The sequence below is a fragment of the Rhinatrema bivittatum genome, chromosome 3 (genome assembly GCF_901001135.1).
Source record: "Rhinatrema bivittatum chromosome 3, aRhiBiv1.1, whole genome shotgun sequence".
NCBI lineage: Eukaryota > Metazoa > Chordata > Amphibia > Gymnophiona > Rhinatrematidae > Rhinatrema > Rhinatrema bivittatum.
In genome coordinates, this window is record NC_042617.1 from 327,914,681 (window position 1) to 327,932,999 (window position 18,319).

Below are 18,319 nucleotides of genomic sequence, written 5' to 3' on the forward strand. Positions count from 1 at the left end.
CCACACACCATGATTTTACTTTTAGGATTCTTTTTTTTTTATATGTTAACGTGATTAGGCATAAATTAAGTAGGGCTAGCAAACATTGTGATGTCATGAGACATAGTAAAAGCTATTTTGTTATTGGCTATTGCCTTATGATATCGAGATTAAGCTTCAAAGAATTTTGACTCAGATCATACAATAATGGCAAATCACAGTGCTTAGGGTTTTTTCCAACTCTTATATGAGTTAAACAGTAAGATGAGATAAAGTGTGTTACAGTGATGTGATGATGATATTTTGTATAATTACCCTGCCATGTATGTTGTGACCCATGGAACGTCTTGTTGCCAGCCCAATGGTGAATGCTCTTCACTGTCAGGCAGGAGTCTCGGGTTTCATTTCTGGCTTGGGTTCTTGATTGTGGAGTTGTACTGGGGCTTGGAGAGCTGCTGAAGTAGCCTCATATTTCCTTAGGGGAGGGCAGTCCTGTATATTGATCCATAGCTAAAAGTTGGTTAGTGACTTTGGAAGTGATTCTGGAGCAAACTGCAACATGATTTTCTGCAGCATATGAGGGAAGATGATGGGAACATACTGGAAGCATCACACATTGATGGTCGAAGAACTTGGAGTAGGAGAGAAACTGTACGAGAAAGGCATGGAGGTAGAAAATAGAGAGCTGCTACTCACTATCTTATAAATCAAGAACCAAGGGGGCAACCAGTGAAACTGTCAGGTGACAGATACTCCCTGCTAGTTTCGGCAATGAGTTGTTTGCTTGGGGTTGATAGACAACTGAGCAACCTGTGCAAGCTCTGACAGTCCACCGGTCTGCTTCCTTATATTCTTTGCTCCTTCTGATTGGATTGTCGGGGGGAGGGGTGGTAAAGCTAATGTGCCCATGGTATATCTCTGGCCAATGTTGCCTTAGTTTTTCTCCTAATGTGGGTTGCCCAAAGGGCTTTCCTGCTCTCCTTGCTATCCTGTAACAGGATAGATGAACCTGTTCTTGACAGGTGTTCTCGGGTGAGCTTCAGGTCTGTTTCGGGGATTGTCTCTCATCCCCTGAAACCCTTGACGCTCTCCTGTGTGGTTAGCTAGGTCTGATGTTTTGGCAAGCAGTGTTTGTCCCAGGCCCTACCATGGTTTGCTGCTTGGGTTTTTTCTGCCCATTTGGTCTACCAGCCACACCTGGGCACTCTTCTCCAGATACATTTGATACTTTGGATGTCGGTGGACGACAATTTCTTTCTGGAGGGCTCTCGGGCCCCAGTTTGTTTTTTTTGGTTGTTTTTTCACACTGAAGGAAACTGGGCAGTTTTCGGCCAAGAGGCTCTCTTGTTTACATCTCTGGGTCCTTCCTGTATCCAGGAGGATCTAGATCCATTGTTTTTTTGTCGGGGTTTACTTATCAAGAGCCCTGCTTGTACTGTTTTCCGTGATGCAGAGTTTGCTTCTGCTTGCACTCACATCACTCCTCTACCTCAGGCATCCCTGCTACGCATGTGTCTCATTCTTTTCTATGGCTTTCTTTGTAGAACCCAACTCTTCTCCAGCCTGGACCCCTGGTAGGTCAGCTGCCTCGCAGGCAAAGGAGGGAGGTAGTGCTCCAGCACTGTGCGGTTTCCTGCTTTGTCCTGTTCGGACAACCTAAAGCTAGGGATTCACTCATGTGGGAGGACTACCATCCTGCTTATCCTAGGAGAAAGCAGAGTTGCTTACCTGTAACAGGTGTTCTCCGAGGACAGCAGGATGTTGGTCCTCATGAAACCCGCCCGCCTCCCCTGGGAGTTGGTTTCTCCATGTATTAGCTATATCATTGATTGAGGGACTCTGCCTAGGGGGCAGAGTGATGACTACAGCTGCACATGCTCACTAGGGCATGCTGAAAGCTCTAGATTCTTTGAGATCAAAGTTCCATGCCGGGCTCCATCCGATGATGTCACCCATGTATAAGGACCAACATCCTGCTGTCCTAGGACAACACCTGTTTACAGGTAAGCAACTCTGATAAATGTTATGTGGCACACCGACCTCTGTGGTGCCTGTAGTCCAGAGAGGATTTATATGGCCAGAAGAGGTAGGGAAGCCCTGAAAGTGCCACCAAACTTTCTTCCAAATTCTGAAATTAACAGATAAGTGTGCAGACACATACTGGACACGGGAATATGGGGAGGTAAATCTTGAGTGGGTGCATTGGTGCAAACCTTTCTAGTAGTCTTATGTTCAGGCTTCGCACCAATAATCAAGACAAAAACCCAGTAGTTTTGCTTTCATTATTGCTGAAGGAAAAATGACCTGCAGAGCACTGGACTTGCTTTCTTTGTACATCATTTCTCAGTACAGAACTACATGCAAAGTTTTGTATAATTAAAACTGCGTGTGTCATTCCATTCTCCAGCCTTTTATCCACAGTATGCAAGTTGTTGAACAAGGCGCTTTTACATGCATACAGAGTGGGTACCACTGTTTTATTTTACCTGTGGAAATGCCTTTGATTATTACCCTTATGGTAAAGACACAAAAAGGGGTTGAATTTGCCCAAATTTGAAACTTGTTAGCAATAGCACCAGTTGTCAAGGATTCTACTGTAGCTGCTGTCCAGTCACACATCTTTCATGTACGTTCATAATTCACTCATCGTAAAAGTCGAAAGGGAAAAAGAGGCAAGGACAGACGTAGGCCCAATACAGTGGCTTTTGAAATGAGCTGACATGCCTATGTTACAGCAGGACGCGCCAGCAGCTTCCCCCGCTATCAGCTTTAAATGGATGTTTTCTTTAAATGTATGTACATATATACATACAGAAAGGCAGACATGCATGTGTACAGACTTCCAGCAGAGGAGTGGGCAGGAGCCAAAACAGTGCCAGAATTCAAGCAAGTAGGGGATAGACACAAAGGGGCCTTAGTGGGGTGGGGGGAGAGGAGGGGATGAAGGAAGGAAAATACCACAGATTGCGTGACGGCACAGTAGGGAAGCGCACATGGGCAGACTGGGTGGACCAGGTGGTCTCTCTTTGTGCTTCTCTGTCTCTGTATTTCAAGATGCTACCATGTCCGGTTTGGTTTGGCCTTCACTTCTTGCCTGAGGTGTCCAATATTTATTTCCCTGCCATTTTCTGCATTTCAGAAGTAGCATGCGAGCCTTCTGTAGGTAATACTGCACCATTTGCTGATCAGATATGCTTGGGTCTTTACTCGCTACCCGACGTCGCTGTCCGTGATGGCCCTCCTCTCTCTGTCATACATTGCGGTAAAGGAAGTAATGGATCCCACCTTCCTTTCATCCATCATTTAATATAAAACAAGATGCAACTTTAGATTTCTTCTCAGCCGTAATGGCTTTAACCTTGTGCACTGATTTGACGGTGCTTGTGAGAACAGAGCCTTTGAATGGGGACTAAATGAAGGAAAAATTGCTAATGCTGACACTGTCTGCCTAATGAGTACGGTGTAATAAACCATAACCTCTTCAGCACCGCTGTGGAAAATGACCTGATTATTTTGGATGGCTGGCCCTTTGCTTATGGCTCATTACCATCTGGCATAATGTGTATTGATATAGCCTATAATTGTCACCTCCTATTTGACATGCTGCTGCTAATGTATGTGACTTGCATGAGTAGAACCGGCTAATGGTTATGTGGGAAATGATAATTAAAGGAGATATTTGCGGGCATTTCTCTGGAAGGGCTGGATTATATGAACGTATTTTCTGAACTCAAAAATGGTGCGCTTGTCCACCAGCCCTCGTCCACGGATCTCGTCCAGATTTCGCAGGTGTGCCATGAAAGAGATGTCCCTGCACGTTTCTTTTATTTTTATTTTACTTGCTGTAAGAGGTGAAATCGGCATCTTGAGAAAACCCAGGTGTAAAATAAAAAGTTATTTGAGCCAGCATGCAATAAGACCAACGTGGCACGCAGGGGCTAGATACTGACCCTTGCCCGAGGTGTGCTGTGAGGCTATCGGCAGCCAGCGACATGGGAACTTGGCAGATGTTGAGGTCTTTGATATATCCAGAACATTTCCCAGAATTTGATTTTAAACTCAAATAAAAATGAATCTTTTTTTCTTAACCATTTCCTCACTAATATTTTGATTTGAAAGTTAAGTCTGACCATGTTTTAACGTCTTCACCTATTGCCTCTATAACGTTGGCCAATAGAAGAAAATTAGAATTTTTGCATCATCAGAGGATCTGATCCCAAAGTATAACTTCTTATGACTAGCTGCATTAAAGTTTGCCCTGTCCTGTAGGGATTTGTAGCAATTTTTGTGTTATATTATGAGCGTGTTTCCCAGCTGTCGTGCTCAGGCAGTGGGAGCGCTAAAACCTCAGTAGTATATTAAAAATAACTGTAGTAGTTAAGCTTTACTTAACGGTAATAAAGAGTGCTCAGCAGAGTGCACAATTTAACCTGCAGTCGTGCTCACATTTTTTGGGCGCAAACTTTACTGCCAATGTAGTAAAAGGTGTTGCATACAGTAATGTTTTGCACAGGTTAGCAGTCCGTAATGCAAATCCCATACTAATGATGGCCTTAGCTATCACGCCCCAGTGTACAGAGGTGGCTTACCTCGTGTTTTCTTAGCACTGGAAATGTAATGCCTAGTCAGAGGTGGAGTCAAGTTTCTAGGGTTAATGTTAGTCTGTGGGCGGAAGCTGGAGCTCTGGCGCTGGGACCTGTACTCGGGAGTTATGTGCAGAAAGCATCCTTTGTGCGCACGCATGTTTTTTATGCAGAAAATATGGTCTGAGCTCACAAAGCAGTTTTGGGCACTGAAAGTATTTTTGTGCACAGAAGTCATATTTTATGCTTTTTTTGTGTACAAAGTATATTTTCTGCACATAAAAGACTTTTATGTATATGAAAGTGCTTGTTTTTTTGTGCGCATGAATTCGGAGTCCAAGAGAAAACTTTTTCCTACTGGAGTTAAAATGTGAGTACATATTAATTTGGGTTTGCATGCTTTTTGACTCCCGAGATATTTGCATATCTTTTACTTACTGCATCAAATGTTAACAGTTTTTTACTGCACAGGTTAAAAACCTGTGCAGTAAAAAGGGAACCTAAACTCAGTCTTCCTGATAATTCTTGAGCCCTTCGTCTCCTTCAGCTAGGGGCACTGATTAATGATCTCGGTTGATGTCAGTATGGCAATACCATAATATTTAGAGCTTTGTCACACTGTCCATGTGTGCGGTGATGCCACATCAAGGGGAACATATGCATTAATATGACACCGCACAGTATTAGCTGTATCATGGATTTAGGACACGGTGCGGTAGTTTACGTAATCTGAAAATGCAGGTCTGTCTCAAGCTAATTTCTGGTCGTGCCTGTTTCCAATGTGTGCGCACTTCCCATCAATTCCATATACATCTGATGAAGTTCTGGCCAGTGGTATTTCTTTTGACTACTGTTCCGAAACCCTCCGCGGTTTTGCATTTATAAATGGAAAAACAGTTCCAATCGTGTATCCTGCATAATTTCATAACAAATGACTGTACAAAAAGGTGCAAAGTTTCAGGTACTAATCCTCCCATGTCTTTGCTTCCTGATCATTGTCCATTGATTTTAGATCCATTTTTTGTTTGTATTAAAAACCTGCTTTTCAGTTGATACGGATAATTTGGAATTCTTTAGTTCAGGTGATTCTTTAATTATAGGCACTTTGACTACATTTCTTATTATTGGAACCTCTCTGTTGGGATGCCCTAATTCTAATGCTTCATTAGTATCCTTCAAAGATACCTCCCTCCGAACCATGCACTGCTGAGTGACTGTCTGCTTTCCCCCTTTATTCTAGTTTAAAAGCTCTATCTCCTTTTTAAAGGTTAGTGCCAGCAGTCTGGTTCCACTCTGGTTTAAGGTGGAGCCCATTCTTTCAGAAAAGTCTCCCTTTTCCCCAAAACGTTATCCAGTTCCTTACAAAACTGAATCCCCTTTCCCTGCACCATCATCTCATTCATGCATTGAGACTCCAGAGCTCTGCCTGCCTCTGGGGACCTGCACGTGGAACAGGGAGCATTTCAGAGAATGCCACCCTGGAGGTTCTAGATTTCAGCTTTCTATCTAAAATCCTAAATTTAACTTTCAGAACCTCTGTCCTACATTTTCCTATGTCGTTGGTGCCCACATGTACCACAACAGCCAGCTCCTCCCCCGCATTGTCTATAATCCTATCTAGGTGACGTGTGAGGTCCACCACCTTCGCACCAGACAGGCAAATTACCAGATGGTCTTCACGTCCACCAGCCACCCAGCTATCTACATTTCTAATAATGAATCACCAAATATGATGACTGATCTAACCCTTCCCTCCTGGACAGCAGCCCCGGAAAACTTGTCCTCAATGTGAGAGGACAACACGTCACCTGGAGAGCAGTTCCTTGCTACAGGATCACTTCCTACTACACCAGGATGATGCTTTCCAACCAGAAGACATTTCTGATCCAAGGCAGCACCAGGACTGCCAGACTGGATTTAGGACTTGGCTACTATGACCTTGAAGGTTTCATCAATGTACCTCTCTGTCTGCCTCAACTCCTTCTGGTCTGCCAGTCTAGCCTCCAGATATCGGACTCGTTCTCTGAGAGCCAGGAGTTCTTTGCATCGGGTGTACACATACAATCTCTCACCGGCGGGTAAAAAATAATACATGTGACACTCGATGCAAAAGACTGGAAATCTCTCCTCTTGCTGCTGGACTGCTGCCTTCATCTTAATTTTGTTGAGTTCCTAGTTAAGTTTAGGTTGCTAAGGGAGTTGGAATTAGAGCACTTTAAATTTATAGGTGTATTCACTAATTAATCTGGTAGTGACCTACAAGGGGATGATTAAACTCTCAATATGGGCTGGTGCAATAGTATGATTTAGATAAGAACCTGATTGATTTTTAATGAGAGAGTGTCTCTTGCCTAAAAATCAAGCATTGAGCTAGGGGTGGGTGGGAGGGAAAGACAGACACTAGAATTAACTCCCTCTGGCTTTCTTATTATCTCAGACACACACAAACTCTAAAGAATATATCCCACTATTTTACCTCTCTCCAAACTTTTTCAAAACCTAAGATTTCCCAAAGCTGTACTTACCAATCCTTTCAGCCACCATTAAGTTGATCACTCAAAGGATTGTTAGGTTTGACAGCGCATGCTTCCAGTCCTCTTCTACTGCAAAGAGTGCGGGACCTCTGGAAGCTGGGGCTGTAGAGTCGAAGCCTGGATTGCTCGCTGTGACCTCTGGAATCCTCTCCTGGGGGATGCTGGGGGAACAGTATGCTGATGAACCTTCCGGTCCTCTTCTACTAGGTATCATGAAATGAATTCAAACCGACCTCATCCTTAGAGATCGAAAATATCCTAAAAAAGCTCAAACCTTCTTCTCACCCTCAGGATACCATACCCACCAATCTCCTCATCTCTTGTGCTAAAATCATATCCAAACCCATCGCACAAATCATAAATTGCTCCTTCTCTCACGGGATTGTACCTGACCCACTAAAAATGGCAATCATAAAACCACTCATAAAAAAACCTAATCTTTCTCCTGAAAACCCAGCCAATTTTCGCCCAATAGCTAATCTACCATTCATCGCAAAAATCTTGGAACGAGTTGCAAACAAACAACTAACAGAATACCTAAACGACCACAACATTCTTTCCCCATCGCAGTTCGGTTTCCGCCAATCTCGAAGCACCGAAACCCTCCTAATCTCATTAACGGACTCTATATTACTTAATCTTGAAAACAGACAACCGTGTCTTCTCATCCTCCTAGATCTAACAGCAGCTTTTGACACGGTCAATCACAACACATTAATAGATCGCCTGGCAGAAATTGGCATCAGAGATGAGGCCCTCAACTGGTTCAAATCGTTCCTACAGAACAGACAGTATAAGGTCAAGATCAACAAGGAAGAATCTCAACCAGTCACCTGCAACTTAGGAGTCCCACAAGGATCATCACTCTCTCCAACCTTATTCAATATTTACCTTCTGCCACTCTGCCAGCTCCTCATCAACCTGAATCTCGTCCACTACTTATATGCAGACGATGTTCAGATACTGATTCCAATTACTGAATCTCTCCAAAAAACTCTGGACTTCTGGAACTCTTGCCAACAAGCCATCAACAACTTACTCACTAGCCTCAACTTGATCCTTAATCAAAACAAAACAGAATATCTCCTCATTTCCCAAAACGGAACCTACACACTTCCAAGTACCATCTTGTCAACTCAATTAACAATAACCCCACAAGTCAGAAATCTAGGAGTTATACTTGATAACCAAATGAATTACAGATCACTCATAAATAACATCGTAAAGGATGGATTCTTCAAATTACAAGTCTTAAAAAGACTGAGACCACTCCTACATTTCAAAGACTTCCGATTAGTTCTACAAGCAATCATTCTCACGAAAATAGATTACTGCAACTCACTTCTACTGGGTCTCCCTGCCAACGCCATAAAACCACTACAGATGCTGCAGAACGCTGCAGCGAGGATCTTAACCAAGTCCAACAAAAGAGACCACATCTCACCCATCTTAAAAAGCCTACACTGGCTTCCCGTCAAATTCAGAATACTATTCAAAGTGCTCTCAGTAACCCACAAGGCAATACACAACCTGGCACCACTCGAGCTCACATTCCCTCTCCAACTCCACACATCTTCCAGACCAGTGAGACAAGCCTACAAAAACAACCTTCAAATTCCACCGATGAAGTCAGCATTAAGTAAAAGAGCTTTCTCCACAGCTGGGCCTAAACTCTGGAACTCTCTCCCATCAGAGCTCAGATCACTGCAATGCTCCACTACATTTAAAAAAAGACTCAAGACTTGGTTATTCAACCAAGCTTTCCCATAACATCAACCTGCGAAATATCCCTGCCAATATCCCCTCAGTGGTAACACGCTAGAGAACTATATAGATCTTCTCTAGAAATCACATGATCTTTGGCAGTCTATTATCTTTGGCAGTCTATTATCTTCGGCAGTCTATTATCAAAACCCAACTTCTAGCCTATATTAGGCACCGCTCATGTTAATTATGTTATTACCCCCATATATCTTAATTATGTTATTACCCCCATATATCTTAATCCAAGTTAATTCGACCTGTTCATTGTAAGACATTTACTTGTCATTGTTGTTATTGTTTAAAATGTAAACCGAATTGATCAATAATTTTGTTATTGGAAAGTCGGTATAGAAAAATGCTAAATAAATAAATAAATAAACTCCATGGAGACGACTCAGAACCAATGTCAGGAAATATTTCTTCACGGAGAGGGTGGTGGAGACCTGGAAAGCCCTTCCAGAGGAGATGATGAAGAAGAAAAAGGTCAAAAAATTCAAAGGTGCATGGGATAAACACTGTGGATCTCTAAAGGTGAGAGGACGGAAATGAGATAAGCGTGCAAGGGAGTAATTTGCTGGTACGGTGTTTATTACCCTTAGAGGAACGCATGGAGATTACTATTCTTACCCAATATGCTTTTAATGCAACTGCAACATTGCTCCCTGCTTAGACAGCAACATTGCTCCCTGCTTAGACAGCAATGGCAAAATAGGAGTTGGATTCAGCAGTCAACTGAGTGCCCCGACTTCCATAGTCTGGGATACTGATATGCAGACATAAGGGAAAAAGCACAGGACTGCTTCTACAGTCAAGTCCTAAAGGAAACGAAGAAAGCGATGAGGGGGATAACTTGCTGGTGCGGCGGTTACTACCCTTAACAGAAGGCATGGATTACTACCCTTAATCAATAAGCCTTGAAGCTTTGGATGCATCTGCAACATCGCTCTCTGCTTCAAAGGGGGGGAGGGAGTGGAGGGAAAGAGAAATTTGTATTCAGAGACAATCAACACGAGCCATGAATTTTATTTTATTTTATTTTTTTATTTTTTTACAGTCTGGGGTATTGATGTGCAGACATTAAGAAAAAAAACACAGGACTGCATCTACGGCCAAGTCCATAAGCAAAGCTCGTCAAGCAGCACTGACTTGGGGGTAACCTGTACAGCAGATACTACCATGGGAAGCTTGCTGGGCAGACTGGATGGACCATTGGTCCTTTTCTGTCGTCATTTCTGTCTCGCATGTTTTAGGCTGCTTGAGAAGCAGCCAAAGGAAGTAAAGCCAAAACATAATCCAGTCCTTACTGGTATTAAGAAGCCATCTAGAGCTTTCCCTATTCATTTAGCCTTCCAGGATAGAATAGAAGCTGAATGGGATATCCCTGAAACTAGATTAAGAAGCAGAAAGATGATAGAGAAAGATGTATGTGATGGAGCAGGCATGTATGGATAGATTTCTTTCCCTACTTAAGCAGTGATGGGTTGAGAAAGCAACAAGGAAGGCTATCTTAACAAAGCCGTGTAGGCAACAAAATGTGGATTAGAAGCCAATATGTCCAAAGTATGATCCTGCGCAGAGGTCACGCAGATGGAATTGGGGGCAGCATTTATGGCAGATGTCCTATATGATCTAATAAGAATCTCTGCAAAACAGGCAGCAACAGGGTTGTGGTCAGATGGCTATTGTTGTCGAGAAATTGGGTGCTGGACTCAACCTCAAAAGCCAGGTTGAGGAAGCTTCCTTTTAAAGGGGATTGCTCTTGGAGACATTAGTGAAGAATGGGGAGATTCAAGCTGCAAAGGCTACCAGAGGACAGGAGCAAAAGAATTGCCAAAGGGAGCACTAGACGGCAGGAAGAGCAGAAATAATAATTGACTAAGGAGGGGTCCTTTGGTTGATAGCGCTAGAATCCAAATCATGTCTTTGTTTTCTGTTTTGAATTTTAAAAAAAGAGAGAGATGAACTAAAGGAAATCTGGAGAACCTGGATGAAAGTAAGGACCAGCTTGAGCAAGAAACTACTGACTCCTTCTTTACTGCACCAGCAAGGAAGGAGTCAGTATAAAGAGTCTTGTACTCTTTATACTGACTCCTTCTGTCAGTTTAAAGAGTCTTGTACTCTGCCTCCATCTGCTGGTAGGAGGAACAAATCCCACTCTCTGGACTGGTCTGCCAGGACTCAAGGAAAGAAAATTAGCAAGCACTTACTCACCTATAAATGCATTCTCTCTGCAGCTCCTTATTACCTATATTCTCTTCTCTCTCTCTCTCTACACTCTTTCTCGTGAACTCAGCTCATCGGGCAAGTCGCTCTGGTCTGTGCCAGTCTCCTCTACCACCAACTCCCACTCTGTGCTTTCCAGCTTGTTGCACGTAAGCATGGAACACACTTCCTGATTCGGTGCATTGTGCTTCATCTCTGGCCATGTTCCAGTCCAATCTAAAAACTCCCCCTTCTGAGGTTGCTTTCTAAATCCTAAGCACTTTTACACAAACTCTCGTTTGTCATGTATGTTTGTGTTGACTAGACTGTAAGCTCCATGGAACAGGGACTCTTTCGCATGTGTATCTGTACAGTGCTGTGTGTGTCTAAGTAGCATTTTAAAATGGTGATTAGTAACAGTAACCTCTCCTTTGCCCATTTTCAGAAGTGTGCGAACAAGGACACTCAGGAGGGTAAAGCCTCCCAGGACCGCGCCGGCCCAAATATCTTTTACGCAGCAGAAATGAAGCCGTAGAGATTTCTGGTCCAGTTTTCTTCCTTTGTTTATTTATTTTTTTAAAGTGCATTTTATATAACCCAAAAGCCAAGAAATCAACAAAATTTGGATTAGCTGAACAGCTGCAGTCCCCAGCAGCAACATCGCTTCAGGCCTTAACAAGTGGCTTGAAATACGAATGCCCCCAATGTTCTACACGTGGAGAAACTAAAAATACAAGAAGCAGCAGCAATGTCTGAATTTATCATAAGGGGAAAAGCACAGGACGGCTTCTGAGGCCAAGTCCCAAAGCAAAGAACGTCAAGCAACATTGTCTGAATTATCAAGAAGGCTCCTCGCCCAGTAAAAATGCTGCGAGCAGTAATTTATGGGTTTGACAGTTGCTTGGTTTTGATTGATAGTAAATCAAGGAATGACAATAACATCCAGATTCCAAAAATTGTATATTCTCCCTCTCCTATGCCCCTATTTTATTTTTTATTTAGTTTTACCTTGTTTTAAGTTTATTAATGTATAATTTGTGAGCATAGATTGTTTCATGTATTTTTAACATTGTTGATTTGATTCATTTTTTGTAAACCATTGTGATATAAATATGAACCACGGTATATAAAGCGTTTTAAATAATAAATAAATAAATACCCTCATCATAAGGCTTGGGGGTAATGCAAGGAGCGGCAGTTACTATCCTTGAGAGAAACATGGGGGTAACTTGCAGGGCGTGGCAGATACTACCATAAGAAGCTTGCCGGGCGGACTGGATGGTCCATCTGGTCCTTTTTCTGCCGTCATTACTAATGTGACTGTATGGTAATCCCTTTCATTACAGACCTCAGTGTGTTGCTTATTTGCTCTGGGTGCTAGTTCTTGGGCACTAAAGCACCCACATGGCATCGTCCTCTCTCATCAGAAGAGGTTTACGGATCCCTCTAGCTCCCAGAACTCTTAAAGATTTGAGTCAGGGAATAGGTTTTGTGAAGGTAATCCTGTTCATTCGCGGCGTGCAGCCAGGACGTGTCTGGAAGGCAGGTGACTGGACACGGCGCAGGTAGGTTTCCTGCCTCCGTGTAGTCCTTCTGAAGGCAGAGAAAGGGAGGTTTGGTTTGCCTCATTAAGACCTTATTAAGCGGAGGACTAGGACTGTCTTGGTTCTACCTGAATAGCCGGGGTCGGGGAGGTGGGCCTGATCTCAGGATATTAATGTCTTCCTTCAGCTGGAGAAATGAGCCGTCACTCTGAGATGGCTGCAGCTCTCGGCGCTCATTGCCTGGGATCCCCTTCTATCCTGGGAGCTCAGCTGTAGGGAGCAGAGGGCTCTCATTGCTATTCATGACAGCTCGCTGGGCTTAATTTGCCCAGAGCAAGTCTGTTTAATGCCGATCAGCTGTCCATCTGATGAACTCACTCGATGCGGGCATCTTTCTGCAAGGGGCTGCCTTGACAATGACAGCCAGAGTGCTGGGCTGACTTGTTGGTCTTTTGGTTTTATTTCCACTGCTTGCTTGAAATATTTTTTTTAACCTTTGTTAGCTGGAGATGTGTTTGGCTGCCTGCTTCTGGTCTACAGCTGGTGGTCTATTTATTCATTTTACATTTATTTTTTTCCCATCCTGCAGACAATAGCATAGCCTGGCAGAGGGTCCATCAGGGCAGCCTACCAAAATTTTAAAAAGCCCTTATGGTCAGTAGTGTTTTTATCCCAGCATTGTAGTCTTTTACCTCTATAATAAAATTACAGCAACTGGGGGTCTGCCGCTCCTCTTGCTAATTTCACGTTACCTAATTGAACTACAGTACTAGGTAAGTGAAGTTTATTACCTCCTGGGTGGCTGCAGTAACGTTTCATTTTCCCAATCTTTTGCCAGCTAGGGGTCTGGTACTCCCAGAAGGGGTGAGCGTGATTAGATTAGGTAGCAAAACAGCTTCTTGCCCCAAGAGCTGCAGTTCTGAAGGTACGCACGCATGCTCCCGACCAATGCACATCTTTGTGCCCGGCGGCCTGCCTGCAGTTTGCCATTACAGTCCTCAGGAACTGGGAGCAAAAAATGCTGTCTGGCGTCCTTGAGGTCTAAACAGAGGCGGTGTCCTGCAGTTTAGTTGGGAACTGCAGAGCAAATAAATAACCCAATTGGTGCTGTACAGAATTAATTAGTACTGAAATCCATGAATTGTCACCTGGAGGCTTCAGGGCTGTGGCTTCCTCCTAAGTTCATGTTTTTTGTTTTGTTTTGTTTTAATTAAAAAAAAAAATTCCCTGTATCAGAAGCAGGCACTTTTTCTGCCAGTCTGCCCCTGAAAATGTTAGAAAAACACAAGGAGCTGAGGCTCGACTCGCAGTTTAATTTCACCGGTCCCGAGATTTGTAGATCTCCCTTACTTGAGCGTGTGCGTTGCCAGGGCTAATTAAGAGCCCAGGACTGGTTCCCAGGGGCCACTCGTGGATTCCAGGGTGAGCGCTCTGCTTTTTTCGGTACATGGCTTACCCAGATCTTGCCTTAGCTTATAGACCATAAGTTGCAATGCGTCCTTGCATCTGCTCCTTTTGCTTTTCCAGTGCGGCGATGAAGCAGATGCAAGGGTCTTTGGAAGTGATCTGGCCCTGAACGCTAAACTGTTACGGTGGAGCAAACGCATTGCTCAGGTCACAACATCCCACCTGCATGTGGTCAGATGGAAAATGATGTTTAGCATCCTCCTTTGGGGTGGAGAAGATGGTGGTTGCCATTCTTTTAAAATTATGTGCAAAACGAGTCTCTGATGAGGAGGAAAGTGTAACCTTACAACAGCCTGTGCTGACAGGTCATTAGGTTAGAACAGGACTCTGGGCATGTGAACATAAGAACCCACCAGGGCCCACTGAATGGGTGGGAGCATAACTTTTTTTTTTCCTTTTTCTTTTCCCCGTTTTCTTTGCCTGCAGACAGAGAAGTCTTGCCGAGATCACCGAACTGATCCACACCGCTTTCCTGGTGCACCGCGGCATCGTGAACCTCGGCCAGCTGAAGCCCTGCGACGCCCTGACGAAGGACATGCAGTTTGGAAATAAGATGGCTATCCTCGGCGGAGACTTCCTCCTGGCCAATGCTTGCACGGGCCTGGCGCAGCTGCAGAACACCAAGGTAACCTTCCGCCGCCGAGCTGGTGAAAGGGCAAGGAGAGCGGCTGAAGCACCACCAGTGTCAGAGCACCACGTAGGGGGGGAGGGGTCCTGGTGCAGATGAGCCAGCAATAAAGGGAAACCACTGTGGAGGAAAGGCTGTAGCTGTTATTCTCATAGGTCAAGCAGGATGGTAGTCCTCACATATGGGTGACATCACAGGATGGAGCCCTGTATGGGAAACTTTTCTGTCAGAGTTTCTATAAAGCTTTGACTGACACTGGCACACTGAGTGCACTGAGCATGCTCAGCCTGCAATTATCCCTGTGATCACAGGTGTCTCCCTCAGTCTTCTTTTTTCCGCTCTGCAGTAAGCATAGTGGTTAGGAGCTCTGTGAGAAATTCTTTAAACTTTTACTTTACAAACACTTTTTCCCTGCACGGGTCTCCCTTCGCGTACATTTATTCGACGCTCAGTGAGTACTATGCCCTGTTTTTCGATCGGTTCCTGTCACCTCCCTGGCATGCCAACCGACTGCAGCCTTCCCTCTCCCTATGTTTTCATAGTTAGCCACACATAGCCTGCGAGTGTCCCTCTATAACACTCTGCCTGGTTATTAGTGCTAGTGGGACAGGGACTTCCACGGTTTCCGTTGCCGCCAGGACCTCTGTTGAATCCAGGTCCTTCGATTACTCTGTACCCTCACACAGTCGATGGCCCCATTGCTACCATCGGTACCCCCTTCCAGACCATCCTGCATTCTTCGATGCCATTGGTACCCCTCCCCCGTGGTACATTGAAGCCATCGATCCCTATATCGATTCTATCAGTGCCCCATCCATGTTTTTCATCCATGTCACTGATTTTTCCCTGGGTTTCATGGATGCCATCGATGCACACCCTTGTGTCGGTGCCATCGTCGCCCAGGGCACTTCCATCGATGCCATCGTCGATTCCATCGGTGCCATCGTCGATGCCCGAGTCGATGCCATTGATGCCTGGGTCGATGCTGTCGATAGCATCGATGTCAATGTCTATTCCATCACCGCCCGCAGCCATGCCGCCGATGTGGTCATCGACTCCATCAATGCCGGCATAATTTTTTCCGATGCCAACGATGTTTTTCGATTTCTCGATGCCACATCATTCCATAGATACCTACGCCGATGCCATCAGTGCTTTCGTCACTGTTATCCTTGCTCTGCCCGGGTCATCGACGTTTTTCATATATATTTATTTATTTATTTATTTTTTGTCGAGGCCGCTTCGGCTGCCATCGACACCGTCAATACCGACATAGCACCTCCACGTAATGCCCTCGCCTAAACACAGTGCTTCATGCTTTGGGTTCTTATTAAAGCCCTGTACTGCTCCTGGCACTACAGAGTGCCAGGAGCAGTGCAGGCATGCTGACAGTTCGTCAACATTCGCCATCCAAGTCAGCGAGGGCATCCACCTCGGCGCTGGGGAAAGACCGGGCCGAGCATAGTGACCATCCGCCACCAACGCCATCCAGCACATCGGTGCTATCCTTCTCGGTGCTGGAGAATGCCCGGGCCGAGCAACATCACCACTGCCATCGCCACTGTTCCGCACAGTGCTGGCAGTCCTTAGTGCTCCAGAAACACCAGAACGAGTTCCGAAGAATTCTGCACTGGCATCATGACACATCGAGCCACTGCAACAAGGGCCGGGTTCACAAGTCATAATGGGTCCCCTGTACCCGAGCCAGGTTCATGAGTCATAATGGCTCCCCTGTACCCGAGGCATTCCCCACCGACACCGGTGCGGGGTTCTGTACCTCCACAAATTAATGTGGTAGCGCCAGACACATTCAGTCTGGACTCCTCTGTACCTGCGCCACCATACCAGGTTACAGAGTTGAATCGGACGTCTACGTCCACCAGGCTATCCCTCGATGACTCCTGAAATCCACAGAGCCATCCATCTTCGCCGGCTCGTCCTTCTGCGATCCACAGCGGATGTTAAGTACTCTACTTTACTCCCGCTTCAGCGACAATCCCATTGAGACCAGTTCTCTAAACCGGGCCATATGGTTCGATAGGTTCTAGGTTGTCTGGTCTTCCAAGAGCCGTATTAGTGTCACATATTGCTATTGCCATCTATGTTGGACACAATACCAAGAGAAGAACCTCTCTACCAGTCATTTGGGATTACATCAGGACATCCTCCCGTTGTTACCAACGGGACTCTGTACTGATTAATACTCTGGTTTCTGGTTCCTAATTAAGGACTGAAATTCCAGATGCATTCGCTGATTTGCTAAACACGAGATTCAGCAAACACTGTCTCAACTGCAAGTCCACCTCGATACCTGGCAACAGGTCTCGTCGTTTTCTTGTATAGCACACACAAACGTGGGTACGACTTTTACTGCTCACGCTCCCGTGGGAGATTACATGGTATCCTGATTACTTCAGCCCCGCCAGTTGGACACCTCCTGGTCTCTCAACTTGCCGGATATCAGAGCGGCACCCCACTTTATACCCCGGACACTTCAAAACGCAGAGAGGGGGTGGGGGGGGAGTTTTAATCTCACTATTCTTTATTTCAACAGACTAGTAGTTATTTCAACAGAAAGTAGTTACGCTCCGCCCATCCTGGACCTCAGAAACATCAACTTTCTTCAGAAGGTGCAGATAAAATGGTATCTCTCGTCACCATGCTTCCGTACCGCAGTAAGTAGGTTGCCTCTCTCTTCTATTTTTCTGTGTGCTTCATGGTGAGTCAACAATATTACAATCCCAAGCTCTGCCGGTTGCACCAGCTTTGGCAACTAGGGTATTTCATTAAATCACTATCGGTGACTGCTGTTTCTCTACGGAGTACAATATCATTCACGCTTTTCCTTGCATGGACAGCTGCATAACCACAGTCAATCCAAGCAAGGAGCTCTAATTTCTTCATGACTCACTATAAATCTACTACCTAGGATTGCTGTCACTGCCATAAATCCCTTATACAACACTTCTGGACACCACAGTCACAACGACCTTCCTGTCCAGCAGCCGCGCAGACATTCTAACAAATTCCTATATGTCCCTGCGCGCATATTCCATAACTTCAGCCCCTCAATTCTTTCATTGTCGGGCCATGGGGTTTTTTCACTATGCACTTTCCTCATAGATCCAAAATTGCTATGGGTTAGCTTCAGTGAACTTTCATTATCAGTGGGTCTAAGCTGTTCAACTGCTTTCATCCCTCATCCATATTGCAGATCTAGAACCAAAACCTAGTCTGCTCCTGCTAATGCTCGCATTTACTCAAGGTTTAAAGTTTGACCTAACTTCTTCTCAACCCAATATGCATCTATTCCGCTCCAGGCACAGTTTCACATGAACTTCCTGGAGCTTGTAGCCATGAGTTATGCCCTTATGCCTTCCAGTGCTGCCTCTGCAACAAATCTTTGTGTATACAGACACAGCATAGGGACAATGTGTTTTTCCAACACACAAGCACGCATAACCTCTTAGCTGCTCTGCTAAGAAGCTTACTAAAACTTACTAAACGCACTAACAGACCTTCTCCGTATAGGTTTTCATCCTCTCAAATGGTCTCGGACTACATGTGTAGCGAGAGCAATCTTCTAGCCCCGAGGTCAACCGAACTTGCCCTCTGCAT

The 18,319-nt window shown here is 44.8% G+C and overlaps 1 protein-coding gene across 1 annotated transcript in view; it reads left to right on the forward strand.

Annotated features, from left to right (window-relative positions):
• The window catches only part of PDSS2 (decaprenyl diphosphate synthase subunit 2), a 325,971-nt gene that overhangs the window by 207,687 nt on the left and 99,965 nt on the right, over window positions 1–18,319 (forward strand). The window contains exon 3 of the mRNA XM_029595318.1: window positions 14,500–14,698. Within this exon, the coding sequence (XP_029451178.1) occupies window positions 14,500–14,698 (199 nt within the window). The remainder of the gene's footprint in view (window positions 1–14,499; window positions 14,699–18,319) is intronic.